This window comes from Chenopodium quinoa, unplaced genomic scaffold (assembly GCF_001683475.1).
Source record: "Chenopodium quinoa cultivar QQ74 unplaced genomic scaffold, ASM168347v1, whole genome shotgun sequence".
NCBI lineage: Eukaryota > Viridiplantae > Streptophyta > Magnoliopsida > Caryophyllales > Amaranthaceae > Chenopodium > Chenopodium quinoa.
Genome location: NW_018744641.1, coordinates 18,391 through 36,686, shown reverse-complemented (window position 1 = coordinate 36,686; position 18,296 = coordinate 18,391). Strand labels below are relative to the sequence as shown.

The 18,296-nt window shown below is 31.3% G+C and overlaps 2 protein-coding genes across 2 annotated transcripts; both read left to right on the top strand.

Annotated features, from left to right (window-relative positions):
- The first annotated feature begins 1,795 nt into the window (after positions 1 to 1,795).
- Positions 1,796 to 5,334, top strand: LOC110701632 (L-ascorbate peroxidase 3-like). The gene is made up of 9 exons (XM_021879249.1): positions 1,796 to 2,013; positions 2,655 to 2,773; positions 2,905 to 2,954; positions 3,123 to 3,188; positions 3,322 to 3,370; positions 4,042 to 4,124; positions 4,309 to 4,388; positions 4,493 to 4,595; positions 4,958 to 5,334. The coding sequence occupies exons 1-9, from the start codon at positions 1,889 to 1,891 to the stop codon at positions 5,048 to 5,050; spliced, it is 768 nt and encodes a 255-aa protein (XP_021734941.1). The 5' UTR covers positions 1,796 to 1,888; the 3' UTR covers positions 5,051 to 5,334.
- Positions 5,335 to 7,906: 2,572 nt separating this feature from the next.
- On the top strand, positions 7,907 to 8,365 carry LOC110701627 (glutathione S-transferase T3-like). The gene has a single exon (XM_021879246.1). The coding sequence runs from the start codon at positions 7,907 to 7,909 to the stop codon at positions 8,363 to 8,365; it is 459 nt and encodes a 152-aa protein (XP_021734938.1).
- The last annotated feature ends 9,931 nt before the right edge of the window (positions 8,366 to 18,296 follow it).

Here is an 18,296-nt window from a genome sequence, read left to right as displayed (position 1 = left end):
AATAAGCTAATAAAAAAGGTTATGTAATATTTTTATTTGTATATACGGTATATACTTCCTCCGTTTTTTAATTATTGCACAACTTACTTTTTAAGTAAGTTTCACACATATTGCAGCATATTCATTTTAGGAAACAAAATATTTATATTTACACTGCAAATACCCTTACTTTTAACACTTGATTCTTTAACTTATGTTTATATCATATGGATACTTTTGTACTTTTGCCCCTCTTTCTCTTTTCCTTTTCCCATTACCAAAATAAGTGTGCCCGACATGCATGGTGTGTTAATAAAAGAACGGAGGAATTATATGAGATAGGAGGCTAAAGTACTTAGCTAGTTCTCCGATTTCTAGACATGAGGTTAAAGGTCGAATCTCACCAAACTCATTCTGGGTGGGAGTATTATTATTATTATTATTATTATTATTATTATTATTATTATTATTATTATTATTATTATTATTATTATTATTATTATTATTATTATACCTTTGATCTGTCTTATAGTATTAAACAAATGAGACACATGGTGGTTGAAGACTTTGAGGTCAAGATGCTCAAATTATTAAATCAATATCTTGCTTAGGCTACTTTTGTTCTATAATAGTGTACCACTCGCCAAATCTCAGTGATTAACATCTTTTCGTTTTTTGATTTGTGCTAATTCCAGATCCTCTTCGGATAATTTTATTAAAGCAATATTCCGTGCAAAAAATATAATAAAAAATGAGCACATAGTTTACAATAATTTGCACCTACTACTATATTTCAAAGTCAAATTAAACGACGGTCGGTGAACGATTTAAAAAAATCAGGCCAAATATATTCTTTTTACCAATGGTTAACAATCTATGAAACTTATTTTATTGAGCAATGCTATGTAAGTATAGAACAAATAATTACATAGGCAATAATAGGTGCCATGTATTAATCGTAATTAACAATACGTGCAAAAGCTTATTAATTAATTTAATTGTTCATGGACTAAATTTGGTGGTGAAGTTTTACGATGATAAAAAAAAAATTGTTAATGGGAGTAGGCACTTAGCTTAATAATTACTAGTGTCTACCTTATAAAGCAACCCAAGTACTCGGGCTACAAGCGGGTACCTTAAGCAACTAGCTTCCCCGTCACAAGATATCTACTTTAAAATCTAAGAACGTTTCACCTTAAAATCATATAAAAATAAGGAGAGTTGCCCCTTAATGTTATAAAGTGGATGCAACTTTTACTTTTCTTCAATGTGGAATACACATCCCAACACTTCCTTCACTTTTTCAATGAGGGACAACACTTCCATTCACATATGAGTTTGTTCATAAAATCAAATCATTTAATAGCAAGTCACCAACCTTAAAACAGCTTAACCTATACTTTGTATCATTGTATGTAATTCGAAATGATAAATTTATGCCTCTCTCTCTCTCTCTCTCTCTCTCTCTCTCTCTCTCTCTCTCTCTCTCTCTCTCTCTCTCTCTCTCTCTCTCTCTCTCTCTCTCTCTCTCTCTCTCTCTCTCTCTCTCTCTCTCTCTCTCTATATATATATATATATATATTAAAAAGAGACGAGGATAAACTTTTTTATAGAATAAAATGCTTTAATATTTTTTTTATAGAATAAAATGCTTTAATCGAGAGCCGCCCAGGAAAATGTAACATGTCTTGCATTATTTTACTAATGTGAAAATCGATTGCAATGCATGTGACAACTTGGAATAAAATTTAACGACTTTTTACTATTTTTTCTAGTCTTCCTTCGTACTTGAAACATTATATAAATACTCTATCCACGAAGCCATATTTGTATATCTTAGCTTATCAATCTTCTTATATTTTTCCACTTACAAAAAAAAATTGAAGTTATTATTAACAAGCTAGGAACCATGGCAGCCACAACAAAGAGCGTAGTTGATGTAGATTATCTGAAACAAATTGAGGGTGCTCGTAAAGATCTTCTTGATCTTCTTCAGAAGAACAAGAATTTTTCACCCATTGTGCTCCGTTTAGCGTAATGATCTTTCTTCTCTTTTCTCCCCTTAATTTCTTATAACGTTGCATACATAGATCTATCCATTATTGCTTGGATGGATACCTACTAAATTAGTCGGATATAATCAAATCATAAAATGGTATAAAAGTAGAAGATTAGAATTGCATTACATCTGCGTTATCATCACATTGTGTTGAGGTTTTCCCACATTTGTTTAACTAAGTCTCAAATCAAGTCTTTTTTTTTCACTAGTCCCTTTTTATATTTGGTAGAAACTTACATGAACAATATATTTTTGTGTCCTTTAATTAATTTCTCTCATTATATTAGAGAGTAGATAGATAAAGTTACATGTGAAACTTTGAGTTTTTCCACGAGAAAAAGAATTAATGTCTCTAAAGTACTAAACAAGCTTGTCCCAAAGTTATCGTTGTTCCATATAATTTGTTTGATTTAAAAATATAGAATGCTAGCTAGTACTCCGTATGAACTAATTATTAAATAAAACCTTTGCGCATGCTCTTATTTTATACGAGTAATAACCTTATCAAGTAAATTAAATATCTCAAAAAAGTTTTGATGCATAATTAAATATCTCAAAATAACCAACAAGCCCATATAGTACAGTAAAAGGTCTTAATTTGTTTTTCGTGTTGTAGATTTCATGATGCAGGAACTTACGATGCTAAAACGAAGGCAGGTGGTCCAAATGGTTCGATTAGACGTGAGTTGAGCAACCCTCCAAACAATGGTATCAAAGTTGCTGTTGATTTTTGCGGTGAGTAGTCAAACATACTACGTACATAAAATTAATTCCCTTTTCCATGTATGTGTACGCGCGTGTGGGTGTGGACGCTCTGTTATATATACAACTTATTGTTAACTTGTGGTTTTCTTAATTTCTTATAGAGCAAGTGAAAGCTAAATACCCCAAGGTTACTTATGCTGACTTTTACCAGGTGAAATTTCTTAGTGATTATATTACTTGTACAATAAATTAAAAATTGTTTTATCTCTCTCCGTTCTAGGATGTTTGTCGTTTGAATTAGTAACTGCGCGCACATATATATAAATTCTTGAACATAGTACAGTTCACTTATCATTGGTAACGTTGTTGTTGATGTTAGCTTGCTGGTGTGCTTGCGGTTCAAGTAACCGGAGGTCCTAAAATCCCATTTATTCCCGGTCGTCCTGTAAGTGTTACATGGAACTAACATCAACTTTTAAAATGATTTTCTTGTAACTTTTATTTTTATTTATCGATATTGCTGGCTTTAATTAGTGTAATCTCACCCTACATTTTATTATTGTGACTGTTTTAAATAGGATGCTAGGGATCAACAAGACAGTGGTGCTCTTCCAAATCCCAATGGAGGTACATTACATTAATACTAGTTTCATCTTCATACTAACTCTAGTTTGTAAGTATACGTATAATGTGTTATGCACATTTATAAGTCAACGTATCCTATTCGTTTGACTTTATGATTTCAAGGTCATGGATCATATTAAACTTTACTAATAGATGTTGTTTCAATTGATTCATTCACCTTCTTGTTAAATTTTTGTAGAAATATAAGCTTGTGTATCATATTACAGACTATTTAATACGAGTATACATTTAGGCTATAGATGTTGAGCCCATGAGGAAATTCACATGCATGTGATTGGACGTATTGTCCCACATTAATCAAGTTTAAAAGTAAGAGTGAGTTGTATGAAATGTGTATCCCACATTAATCAATTTTAAAAGTAAGAGTGAGTATTGAAACGTATATCCCACATTGAAAAAAAGAGAAAATTGTGTCCACTTAATTAACAACGCTAAGGGGCTACTTCTTTCATTGCCATATGGTTTTGAGGTGGAACCACTTTAAACTTATAAAGTGTTACATTCATGTCAGGTGTAGCCTAGGCCAATTTACCACTATATATGACAAGCTAAACCTTGAGATCTAATTTATTATTTTTTTTTTTCATCGCATTTCTATGACTATGGTATGTATACAGCGCAATTGATAATAATTTGGATAATATGTTTTTCAGATGCCAAACATCTAAGAGACATTTTTTACCGTATGGGTTTGAACGATAGAGATATCGTGGTCTTATCGGGGGCTCACACACTGGTACGCCAATAACCTCTAGTTCTTCACTTGACCATCAACAATTAATCTCCATACAAAATAAAAGTTGACGTACATATTGTTTTAAAATGTGATCGATGAAGAGAACATTTAACCGACCAGCTCGTACGCTTACTAGCTAGTTCAGGCAAATTTAAACCTTATTTTGTATGTACTTAACTTACAGGGTCGAGCAAACAATGATAGATCTGGCTTTGATGGTCCTTTCACAGAGGACCCTTTCAAATTCGATAATTCCTATTATGTGTAAGATTATACGATAATTAGTTCCAATTACTGTACTATTTTGAATGCTAGATGTTTAAGTTTTATTCATAAGATTTTAACTTGATTTATGGTTGATCGATCAGAAACTTGAGGAAGGAAGACAAACCTGGACTGGTGAAATTTCCCACTGACAAAGTTCTCGTCGAGGACCCTGCTTTTAGCAAATATGTTCAATTGTATGCCAAGGTAATACATTCTCATAAAGAACATTAATTGTTAGATTTGTTTATGTATTGGGTTCACAATACTTGTTACATGTACTGGTTATGCACGGAGCATGTATTTTGAGACAGGGGAAGTTAGTATTATTTGTTTAAATCATGTATGTAAGGCTGTGAAGACTAAAGTCGTGTTCTTTTGAGCCGAGCTGAGTTGAACTGATTTAAGTCCAAAAGAATAAGGCCTAATTGTAACTATATTACTCCGTACTTGTGAATTCATGGATCCTAGTAAATTTCCTGTGAAGCTAGTTGATCAATATATATAGTGTGATATTTGGCAATTTGTCAAGTGAACTGATCAAGTGTAATTTTGTTTAAAAATGGCAGGATGAACAAGCTTTCTTCGCACACTATGCTGAATCACACAAGAAGATGTCGGAGCTCGGGTTTCACCCACCCAGCCCTGGTGCTAAAGCTTGAATGAAGTCAGTGCATTACATGCATGACAACCTAATAAGCTAGACTGATATTAGTGATATGTATTATGGATGTTCCTATATGTAGTACTATGGTTTGTATGTATGTATCCTTAATTACTTGTGTTGATGTTGTATTTGAGATTTCAAGTTTGAATAATTCCCTTAAGTTGTACTAGAATTCTGTACTATTACGCACTACTACTACTACTATTTTATACTACGTATAAATGGTAGCATGTACTAGGATGTACTACTATTAATGAATGCTAATCATAACTTCTAATACGTGTTTGAGATTTTGTTTTTTCTTATTAGCAAGTGATTGGTGCAATCTCAACCTATTCATCATTTCAAATGCATATGATCACGATCTTAAATATTCAAGCTTCTTCGGAACTATTCAAGCTTGAAATCGATCAATTGTCGTAATTTTTCTCCCATTGAAAGCTTATTCGGAACTATTCAAGCTTGAGATTGAGGGTGCTCGTAAATGTTGTACTCCTCCATTTTTTTTTAATATGCTAGTGATGAGATTGCGCGGAGTTTTAGGTGGTTTATTAAAATAAGATGTTAGTGGGGTATATAAGGTAAATATTTTATTGAAAAGTAAAGTGACGTGAGAAATGATAAATATTTACCTTATATACCCCACTAACATCTTATTTTAATAAACCACCTAAAACTCTCAATAAGGTGGCATGAGAATTTGAGATACTGTTGTATCTTCAATTATTCATAGATTTTAGTGTCATAGATTCATCATTATATGTCAAATAATAATGGAGAATAATTGCTTAACTGTATTCTTGGCTCTTGGCCGAAATATATATTGGTGTACAAGATAAATATGAAAAGAATATTAGCTATGATAACAACTTAACATAACTCTATCTTTTGCCAACTAAGTATCCTAATCAAATCTTCATCATATATATCATATATCGTAACACCCCCCCCCCCTCAATTAAGTTGGAGCATGGTGGGGATCTAGAATGCCCAACTTGGACAATAGAAAATCAAACTGTTGTTTACCAAGTGCCTTCGTAAAAATATCCGCATTATAAGTGCTTTTATAAGTGCTTGAAGAAATTTCTTTGAATTTATAAGTGCTTGAAGAAATTTCTTTATAAGTGCTTGAAGAAATTTCTTTGAATTTGCGCATGGACATAATCCCTTCAAATACTTTATATCAAATTATTAACTAAACTTATTTTATGATTTTATTATTCAAATACTACGAGTATATCAAGTGTAAAGGGACAAAATAATTTTATACTACGAGTATATCAAGTGTAAAGGGACATATACTCGTAGTATAAAATTATTAAATGATTTTATAAATCGTTTACATTTATTAAAACATGGATTTAATCAATATGTCTAAAATTATTAAATACAATAAATCAAATAATTAAAAATATTAGATACAAAAAAAGCCATCTATGAGGGCGTTTCAGCCTAGGGTTTTCAAAAATCCTAGGCGTTTGCCTGGGTTTCGATTTTTTATTTTTTTTATTGTTGGGTTTCAATTCAGCCTAAAATAATTTTCGACACAAATTAATAATTTGAAAATTAAATTCTGAAAAATACAAATAAATATTATAAACAAAATAAAATTTTATTTATAAAATATTTAAAAATACGGGGATTACAGATTCATAGCAAAACCTTAGAGAGTCATGGCCTCAAGCCATTGTTAGTGAGTGATAGCCTCAAGCTATTATGAGAGTGATAGTTTAAAGCTATTAACCCTATCATTTTGTAACCCTTCCACCATTGTCAATCAATATTAAAGCTTCCACCTTTATTAATTGCTAGTTAGAGCATCTTTAAGGGTGAACATTTTAATAGTTCACAATGAGTGAACAAATAAGGTGGTGGCTTAATGGCAAACTCTTTAATTGTTCATGTTGAGTGGTCATGGGTTCGATTGCAGGAGCAAGCACTTGCATGAATTAATTCGCTGTGGGCCCCACCAATATTTTGGACTGATATTCATGCAAAACGACGTCGTTTTGCTGTTTCATGTTGCAAAACGACGTCGTTTTGCTGTTAAAGGTCAGAAAAAAAAATAGAAATCAGCGGCTGGGAGCGCGCCACTTGGCCCAGCCGCTGCTTGACACGTGTGTACTGTTTTAAATATATCCGTTGTAATTTTACAACGGATATATTTTACAAAATACAAATCAAAAAAAAAAAAAATTACCAACGACTCTATTTTTTTCCCCTCTATAAATAGACACCCATATTGATATACTTTTTTCAACTTTGAAAATTCATTTTTTTCTACTATATTTTTCTCTTCAAAAATCCCCTCTATAATTACCAATATTATTATTATTTATACCAATATTAATATTATTATTGTTATTATTATTTTTAATTATTATCATTAATATTATTATTATCGTTACTATTATTTTTATTATTATCGTTATTATTATTATTATTATTATTATTTTTATTATTATCGTTATTATTATTATTATTATTATCGTTATTATTATTATTATTATCGTTATTATTATTTTTATTATTATTGTTATTATTATTATTATTATTATTATTAAATTTTTATTTTTTCCAAATATAAATTATAATTATGGATGCTAATACCAACCCCAAAACAAATAGAAAGAAGAAAAAAAATTTGGGTCAAAATATGATCCCGAATCAAGCCAATTTTCCTCCAATTCACCCAAATTTTTCACAAACACCCACAAATATTCCCCATAATTTTTCTGGAGTTTATCCTCAAATATCCCAGTCAAGTTTCCCAAATAATCCACCAAATTTCCCTCAAAATTTTAATTTTTCTCAAAGCAGTTCAAATTTCCCACATCCATCCATGATACCAATGGGTTACGGTGAATATGGTGCTGCATCTGGTTATTTTCCGTCACAACAACCGAATCCCAATATTTGGGAATCGAGCAATGTCTTATCTGAAGAAGATGAGGCAAATGAAGAATGCGAGGATGATGGTGAGGGAAATGAAACTCCTTCTCCCCATCAAAACTTCACTCAAATGTTACAGCAACCACTCCAATCAACTCCGGAATTTCGTGTTAGTGGTTCAAACAATAGAGGTTGGTCGCGATCAGAAACTGCGGCTCTTATATCCGGCTACATGAACACCAGCATCGACATAATTACCGGCACAAATCAAAAGAAGGGTGTATTTTGGAAGAGAGTCTTGGACGCATACGATGCTGCCAGGGAATCGAATGCAGATGAAATATCCCTACGAACTATTAGTAGTTTGAAGGGAAGGTGGATGCGAATCTCTGAAGCCGTGTTAAAGTGGTGGTCATAGCCCATGTGAAACCCTTCTTCTCCATTCAATTTCTGTGTGGTTGTAATTCATTGTTTGTCATAGCCCATGTGATCTTTGTCTCTTTATATTCAGTTATTTCTGAAGAAGAATTACAAATTAGTTCACTATAAATAAACACCATTCTTTCATTTTTTTACACACAAACACATAAATCGTTTGCAGTTACTATTAGCAAACCTCACTCTATCTTACATTTCTTACGTACAAAATGAATTCAAACAGTTTAAACGAAAGCTCAACCGATTCCTCTTCATCTTCATCTAACTCGGATGATGAGGGAAGGGAGCTTAGAGTTCAAAAACGTAATGAAGTGTGTCTTATGATACAACACGTAATGCATGAGTACATTCCACCAATTATTCAAGCTGCCACTCAGCAACGCCGACGCAAATCTACTGAGCCCCGAAAGGATAGGGGACGCGAAGAAGGTCATGCACGGTTATACAATGACTATTTCGCGGAAGTCCCAGTTTATCCAAGTTCCTTGTTCCGGCGCCGGTTTCGAATGCGTAAACATGTGTTTGAGCGCCTTCTCAACGCAGTGACCCAACATGACCCCTGGTTTCAACAAAGGCGAGATGCGGCAGGTCGTCTTGGTTTGTCTCCACTTCAAAAGTGCACTGCGGCCGTTAGACAACTAGCTTACGGGTGTGCTTCAGACGCTTGTGATGAGTATGTCCGTATAAGTGAGGCAACTTCACGATTGGCACTCCAAGTCATCAACCTGTTCGGTGATCAGTACCTACGCCGTCCAAACATCGCAGATATGGAAAGATTGCTACGTATTGGGGAAGAACGTGGATTTCCTGGCATGATAGGCAGCATTGATTGTATGCACTGGGAGTGGAAGAACTGTCCACACGCATGGAAGGGGCAATATCAAGGAAGAGAAGGAGTTGCAACTCTCGTACTGGAGGCAGTTGCGGACAGAGATCTATGGATATGGCATTCGTTCTTTGGGATGCCAGGTAGCTGCAACGATATTAATGTGCTTCATCGATCCCCTGTGTTCGAAGACGTCTTAGTGGGTCGAACACCTCCTGTGAACTTCGTAGTCAATGGTCATCATTATACGAATGGGTATTATCTTACTGATGGAATCTACCCTAGATGGGCTTCTTTTGTGAAATCCATTACGAGTCCACAAACTCGTCAGGATCGTTTATTCGCAAAACACCAGGAAGCTGCAAGGAAAGACGTTGAACGCGCATTTGGGGTCCTTCAAGCTCGTTTTGCCATTATTAAAAAGCCGTCTTTGGCGTGGGATACCGACATACTCCACAATATCATGCTCGCCTGCATCATAATACATAATATGATCGTTGAAGATGAACGAGAGACGTATCAAAATAACGTTAATACCAATGAGTTTATGAATGCTGGAGGCAACGCTAATGAGGACACTACCGAGTACCGTACTGATCGTATTGTGGATATCGGCTTATACTTGTCTCGTAGAACAGAGATTGAGGATCAACAGACTCATTTGCAGCTAAAAAACGACTTGGTCGAACATATATGGAATAAATTTGGTAACAACGAAAACTTAGACAACTAGGTTTACAACAAATGGTTATCCCTAAGGACATCTTACAAAACGATGTGTAGTTGTTTTTTTTTTTTAAATAAAATGTACTAGATTATAGTTGTAGAACTGTAATCACGATTTGTACCTCTTTTTTTTTTGTTAATTAAAATTAGCTGCGTTGTTGTTTAAAAAATATTAATCACAAGAATTAGTTTTTTAAAAAAGCTGATAAAAAAATGCGATAATTTCTTAATTAGTAATCACGATTAAAATATTAAATAATCAATTAATTACATTGACATCGGGTTAATAAATTATAATTATGAAACAAAAAAGATTATATTTACAAAAATAAAATAAGGTGGGGTAAGGAGTATTGATGATGAACCATTGTTTAGTGTTCATTGTTAAGAGTGAATATTGTAAATGATTTGTTGGGTTGATGTGGATGAGAGAGAAATGGTGATAGTGACCCATGAACCATTTTTTTGTGTTCACCAATAATGATGCTCTTACAATCTGAAATTCCAAGTCTGAAAACCTGCCTATAACAACTTACATTGCTGTTATATTGGTTTTGTTGTGTGACTGATCTGAGTCCATTGCAGTAATCTGGATATTGGCAGTCAATTTGGTGGGAAAATTTACTCGAGATAAATGTATATAGCTTTGTAGCATTCTTGTTTCATGTTGGATTATAGGTTCATGATATACTCTTGTTTACTATATTTCGATCTTCACAATTTTTATTTTCATCTATGCAAATGTTCTGCCATGATTTTCCAACCTATTGTCATTTACCACGCATCTTTCTATGATGCCTGAATTGATAGTAAAATCTACTTTTACATAGGCTTGTTGTCTATTTCAGGATAGCCTTTGTTGTAAATTTTTGATCTTCCATGTGCTTATAATGCTAACCTTTCTTTTCTATTTACTTTCCTTTACCTTCATGGTTTAAGGGTGTAAAGTGCTCTGTACATAATTTATGCATTTAGTCTCTCAATCTTTTGTTGACAGGTTGGAGTTGATAACATGTGCATATTGGTACATGCTGCAAAACGGCAGTCAATTGAAATATCCTTAGAAGAACGAATAAGCAATGCCCTTGTTGAAGTTGGTCCCTCCATAAAACTTGCTAGTTTATCTGAGGTGTTGGCATTTGCAGTGGGAGCTTTTATCACTATGCCAGCATGCCGTGTTTTTTCTATGTTTTCAGGTTTGATCACTACTACATTTTTGATCTAATGCAACGGTATAAAATTAGCTAATACAACGGCTAATTTCATACCGTTGTATTAGACTAGGCTAATACAACGGTTTATACTAAAACAGGTCTAATACAACGGTTTAGACTAACCGTTGTATTAGATGAACGAATCTGTTGTATTAGATGAGCTAATCCAACGGATTAATCATCTAACACAACGAAGTGTATTCTGGGCCAATCCAACGGATTGCCCAGAGACCTAATCCAACGGATTAGCTAGGTTAAAAAAAATTGAGTTATATAAATTCATTTCACTCCCTCTCTCTTCACTCTATTTCGTCCTCCTCTCGTCTCTTCACTCTATCTCCTCTCTCTTTCCTCTCACTCCTCAATCTCTCAGGCGTCTATCTCCTCTTTCTCCTCAATCTCACTCTCCTTACTCTCTCAATCTCTCAGTCCTCTCTAATTGTACAAGGTATTGTTTCGGTTTTGGGTTTTTTTTTGGGTTTTTCATAATTTTGTTTTGTTGTTTCGTTTTTTTTTTGTTTTTTGTTTTGAGATCTTTGTCTCGTTCTTTGTTTTTCAGATTTTCGTTTTTCGTTTTTGTGTTTTTTTTTTTATTTTGTTTTACAGATTTTTCAGATTTTGGGTTTTCCGGATTTTGGGTTCTTCATATTTTTGTTTTGTTTTTTTGTTTTTCATTTTTCAGATCTTTGTTTCGTCATTTGTTTTTCTGATCTTCATTTTTCGTTTTTTGTTTCTTTTTCAGAATTTTTGCTTTGTTATCTCATTTTCTAGATTTTTCCCATTTTCAATTTTTTAGATCTTTGTTTCGTTATCTCGTTTTTCAGATTTTTTCCATTTTCGTTTTCAGATCTTCGTTTTTCAACTTTCGGATCTTCGTTTTTCGTTTTTCATTTTATGTTTCGTTTTTTTATTTCCAGATCTTCATTTTCGTTTTTTGTTTCAACTTTTTGTTTCGTTTTCAGATATTCATTCTCTCAGATCTTCGTTTTCACATTTTCCAAATTTTCGTTCGTTTTTCGTTTTTAATTTTTCGTTTTTCAAATTCTGGATTATTTTTTGATCTGTCTTCGATTTCTCGATTTTTTTTTTCTTCAAATTTTCAATTTTTCAGATATTCGTGTTCTGATTTTTCAATTTTTCAGATTTTTCTATTATTCTGATTTTTCAAGTTTTCGTTCTCTCAAATCTTCGTTTTCAGATTTTTCGTTCGTTATTCTTTTTTCCTTTTTCAATTTCTGGGTTTTTTTTTTTCAGATTTGGTTTCGATTTTTGGGTTTTATTTTTCAGATTTTCAATTTTCAGAATTTCAATTTTTTCAGATATTCGTGTTCATATTTTTCAATTCTTCGTTCTTCGTTTTTTCAATTTTTCATATCTTAGTTTTTCAGATTTTCAAATTCTAATCATCCAGAGATACTGTACCGAAATTAAGATGCAAAGTTGCAAACTAAGACAATTCTAATAATCCAGAGCATATTGTAGATTGCCTTCAAAATCTGGTAGATAACAACTTGTGTCTCACCTTTAGGGATGGGTTGTCAACATATTCGTTGAGGGAGGGTTCTAAGGGGCATACGTTCCTAAGACTTGACCAAGTTGTTCATAGCTAGGAGTATTATGGATAGGGATATAGCTTCATTAATTGACCTCCTACTACTCATAAGCATTCTCTTCAAGCATTGCGTGTGTACATTCATGAAGATCACACGGTCAAAATAAATCCTCTTATGTGTGGTCCTCTGGCTGCAGATTTTGATGGGGACTGTGTTATCTTATTTTATCCCCAGTCTCTTTCTGCTAAGGCTGAAGTTTTGGAGCTGTTCTCTGTTGAGAAACAGTTGCTGAGTTCACATAATGGAAATCTGAACTTGCAGCTATTTACTGATTCTCTGTTGTCTTTAAAGACTATGTTTAAGGCTCATTTTCTTGACAAAGAATCGGCTAACCAATTGGCTATCTATGCCTCTAATCTTTTGCCATCTCCTGTACTGTGGAAAGCATGTCCTTCAGTTTCGAAAAAAGAGTCATATTCTTCTGGTCCTCTCTGGAAGTGAAAAACATACTTTTGGCCCTATTTGGTTTGATGTAAAGCATATTCAATGAAAAATTAATTTTCATAAAAAACAAATTTTCAAGGAAAACCACAATTGCAAATTGGTTTTCCTTTGTTTGGTTTCTTACAAGAAAAGTTAAAGAAAAAATTAAAAATAGAAGTGGAAATGTAAGGAAGGATGAGAGGAAAGTATGGTATTTAATTTTTTAAACTTTTATTTATACATGTATAACCTAAGTAATTAATTCTAACATAATTGAGTAAATTTTTCTTTCAACTAATTTTGGACGAATTGTACAAAGTTAGCTTTAATTGAGGTATGAACGTAATCAAAATTAAGTTAATTTGATGACTTGATTAAGCTACCTAAATCACAAAAAAATTTATTCTAATCATAAAATTAATTGTTATAAACTACAAAGGTTTATAATTTTTTTAATAAATGTAAACAATTTATAAAGATATAATACCTTCTCATCCAATAGGACCATCAGGTGAGAAACTCGTACTTTGATTTTCCAATCATTTTTGCTCGAATCTAATTCTCTGATTAAATCAGATCTGCGTGTAAAAAAAAATTCAGTAAACAAAACATAAACATATAATCGTTAAGTATTCCAATTAAACACAATGTAAGCAATAATCACAAATATACATTTAAACATTGTTTTTAAAAATTAAGCTAAAAATTACTCAGCCATTGATGACTAAAACTGACACAAAATTCGCTTGATTTGGTTTTGTATTGATACGAAATTTTGTTGGTGTTGTAAGATGCGTCAATTTATAATGGTATGAATCACAAAATTTAATTTACTTATTATTAAGGAATAATTTTTATTCCTTATCATAAACACTATCAAGATTTATCTTAGATATATAAATCCTATATGTGCGATGCACGATTTTTCATACATATATCTCAAGAAAAGATATTTAATAATTTCAAACAAAAAACTATAATAATAATAATAATAATAATAATAATAATAATAATAATAATATAATAATTAAAATGATATTGCCAATTACAAAAGTATAATTTTTTTAATGTAATTTATAATGCGACTTAATTTATTGTGGTTTTGTATTTTATTCGTTGTTGTTAATTATATGACATTAATATGATATCTTTCAAAAAAAAAAAAAATTTGTTAATATGATATTTCATTGATTACATATTAGGGTAAAATCTTTAATGTGAAAAGATAATAGCTTTTTATTTTTAAAACAATTTAAATCCTAAATTATTATTCGTTGCTTTTTACACTTGATATTAAACTCTCAAATCTATATATCATTTTGTATATTTCTTGTGATCTCTTGATATTTATATATCATTTTGTATATTTCTTGTGATCTCTTGATATCTAACAAATTATCTGTCTTTTCAAATTTTTAGACATAAAATGTTTAAAGAAGGTAAAGTTTTTTTTTTTTTTATTGCGTTATAAGTTTTAAATTTTTTTTATGAAAAAAACATCTTATTAATCGGGTATTTAGATAAAACCATTAATTTCATAAGATAATTTTTATTCTTTTTAATAATTTAAATCCTAATATCCCACGATTTTATAAATAAAATCTCATAAAAATAATTTTTGTAATTAGATCATAGTCATAATATTTTTGAACATTAAAAATAATAGTTATTAGATGTAATATTTCGATGTAAAAAAATTTGTATTAAAAAAAAAATTTCGATAGGATCACCAACTTTGTTCACACCGATAACTCTTCCATCTAATAAAAATGGATAAATAGAACATGTTAGTAAAAATAAAATTTTTATAAAATTAATCTTTATAGTCTTATTATATAAATTAAAATATTTTACCAGAAAGTGAATAATTGTTGTGAAATTAATCTAAAAATTGTAATTATACAAAATTAAATCTATGCATTGGATTTTTTTCATCGTCCCCAATTGCCCAAACAATAGTATTTTGGAAAATTGAATCATTATTTTATTGTCGCTGACAATGCGTGCGATATTACTTCTTATTTGTATCTAATGGAGTAAATTTTTCCTTCAATCAATTTTGAACAAAATTGTAGAACAAAGTTGACTTTAATTGAGGCATGAACGTAATCACCCTGTAATAAAAAACAAAAAATTAAAGTTAATTTTATGACTTAATTAAGCTACCTAAATCACATAAAATTTGTTTAAATCATAAAATTAATTGATAAAAACTAAAAGGTTCATTAAAAGATTAAATAAATGTAAACGATTTATAAAGATAAAATACCTCCTCATCCAATAGGGTCATCAGGTGAGAAACTCGTACTTTGATATTTCAAAGATTTTTGCTCGAATATAATTCTCTGATTAAATTAGATCTGCATGTAAAAACAAAATTCAGTAAAAAAAACATAAACATATAATCATTAAGTATCCCAAATAAACACAATTTAAGCAATAATCACAAATATACATTTAAATATGGGTTTTAAAAATTAGGCAAAGAATTACCCAGCCATTGATGACCTAATAAAACTGACACAAAATTAATGACACAAAATTTGCTTGGTTTGATTTTGTATTGATGCGAAATTTTGTTGGTGTCATATGATGCGTCAATTTATAATGGTAAATATCACAAAAATTAATTTAATTATAATTAAGGAATTTTTTTATTTCTTATAATAAACACTATCAAAATTTATCTTATAATAGTAGGTATATAAATCCTATATCTAAAGATATTTGTTTAAAAGATAACTTTTAGTTTTTTAAATAAATTAAATCCTAATAAATCAATATTCGTTGTTTTTACTTACATGGAAAAACTCTTAAATCTCATTCGTCACTTTTACTTAGGTGGCAAACAAATTTTTTAATTCTAAAATAAAATAGAAATCTAGTTTTTAATTGGTCGAAATAATGCCTTTGCTTATGTGGCGCGCCGAATGCTCTCCAAAAATGCCTACTTTATTTATATATATTTGATTTAACTTATTTAAAAAAGTAATAGAGAATTAGTAAAAAAAAAAAGCAATTAAGTTTAATAAAAATAATTTCAAAAGTCAATAATAAATAGATATCTATTCACAAACAAAACTACAAAAAGTAGACTATTATTTAATTAAATAAGCGATATGAGGATTGTAAAAGATCCTAAGCCTTGTTTGTGGACCAAACTCTCTCCTTGTTCGGGTTGCCGAAGCCCATTTCATTTTTATCTCAAAATTTAACAAATCTGGTAACATTTCAGCCTTCTGAAGCAGCCAGAACTGTTTTTGCGGGAAGGCACAAATGAAGCTAAAAGGTCTGTCACAAATGCTGAAGCTGATGTTAATATACATTCTGCTATGGCAGCAGGAGAAACTTTTGAACCGGATCAAGCTTTACTCCGTATTCTATTCTTTGAACTTTGTAGGGGTAGCATTTTGTCAAAAAAAAAAAAAAAAAAAAAAACTTTGTAGGGGTAGCAACTAGCAAGTACACATAAGACCATCTCCATTGATGAGACTCAATTTTGAGTATTGAAATACAATATGAGTTGTTTTTTTACCTCTAATAGTGATACCCAACCCACTTTTCAATTTAACAACTCATGTGAAATCTAATTTTCCAATGGTGAGACTCTCTAAAATATACTAATGTCACTTGAAACTTATGAACCACCAAATCTATATTGTTAGTTTTTCAAAAAAAAAAAAATAAAAAAAAATAAAACTTAAATAAATTACAAAATATATTATAATATTGATAAAGGGCCCACACTTTTTGTCAAATGAGACTCAAAGTTAGGTATCTAAACTTAGCAACTTTCTTTTAGAGTTGCTAAGTTTAAATACCAACTTATTGGTATCATTTGCAGAAAATACTCTCTCTCTCTCCTAAAGAAACTCCCTCAAGTCTCACCATTGGAGATGGTCTGAGTGCTTTTTTTGGTGTGGCTGGTGCGGCAAGCTAACACACATTGTACACTGATTGGGTAATCTCTTGCTGATCGAGTAATCCCTGCCTGACTGTCTGATTGAGTAATCTCTAAAACTGAATAACCTTAACTGTCTAATCCTGACCACATTATGCAGCCAGCCACATGAAAATTTGTGTTCATATTATTTGCAACATTTGTAAAATAAATGAATGTTTTACTCCTTATTTGTAACAAATGTTTTCATTTCTTTTTAAGTTGTCATTTCTCTTTATCTCTCTTCTCATTACATGCATCTCTATCTTTCTCTCTTCATTTAACACTCGCAATTCACAAACAAATTTTGTTTATGCGTTTGTGTAACTTTTCAAAGTTGATAAGACGAAATTAAGGTACTCGTAGTATTATGTTACATCACCCCTATTGACTAGGGTGATTGTACCAGCAATGATAAATCAAACTTTAATTTAAGGATTAAGAACTTTTTTTTCTTTTGATGAAGATGAGAAAGATTTATTAACTATGAGAGTTTTTTGACAAATTGACCAATACTTCGTTCATATTAAATTACTCGGAATAATCCCACCTTTGGAGCATCCGCCCAAAATAATCCCATTTTTGGGTTATTTATAAATATTCCGACCTTTATACTCAATCCGCTCAAAATGGTCCCGACACCAGTAACCGGTTAAAGAGGTAATTTTTTTTATTAAATTTAATTTACATGTGTCACAACTTGACTTGTCTAAAATTAAAAAATTAAGTATTTAACTATAATTATATTAAATAAATAAATTATTTACCTAAAGTATAGTATCTTAGTTCATTGCTAATACATATGTTTAATATTGTTGAACTCTATTGTAGCCCACTTGTGAGTATCCCACATTGGAGAAAGAGGAGAGATGGTTTCATTTTGTAAGGTAGAGGAGTTACTCCTATTGCCAATTGGTTTTAGTTTAGAAGCTCCTAAGCCTTGTTTGTGGACCAAACTTTCCTCCTTGTTCGGGTTGCCCAAGCCCATTTCATATTATCTCAAAATTTAACAAGACTGCTAACATTTCAGCCTTCTGAAGCAGCCAGAACTATTTTTGCGGGAAGGCACAAATGAAGCTAAAAGGTCTGTCACAAATGCTGAAGCTGATGTTAATATACATTCTGCAATGGCAGCAGGAGAAACTTTTGAACCGGATCAGGGTGTTAGC

Coding starts and splice junctions, on each gene's coding strand:
- LOC110701632 (XM_021879249.1), top strand. CDS start 1,889: ATGGCAGCCACAACAAAGAGCGTAGTTGATGTAGATTATCTGAAACAA. Junction 3,371..4,041: donor TCTTCCAAATCCCAATGGAG/GTACATTACATT, acceptor TATGTTTTTCAG/ATGCCAAACATCTAAGAGAC. Junction 4,125..4,308: donor TATCGGGGGCTCACACACTG/GTACGCCAATAA, acceptor CTTAACTTACAG/GGTCGAGCAAACAATGATAG.
- LOC110701627 (XM_021879246.1), top strand. CDS start 7,907: ATGGGTTACGGTGAATATGGTGCTGCATCTGGTTATTTTCCGTCACAA.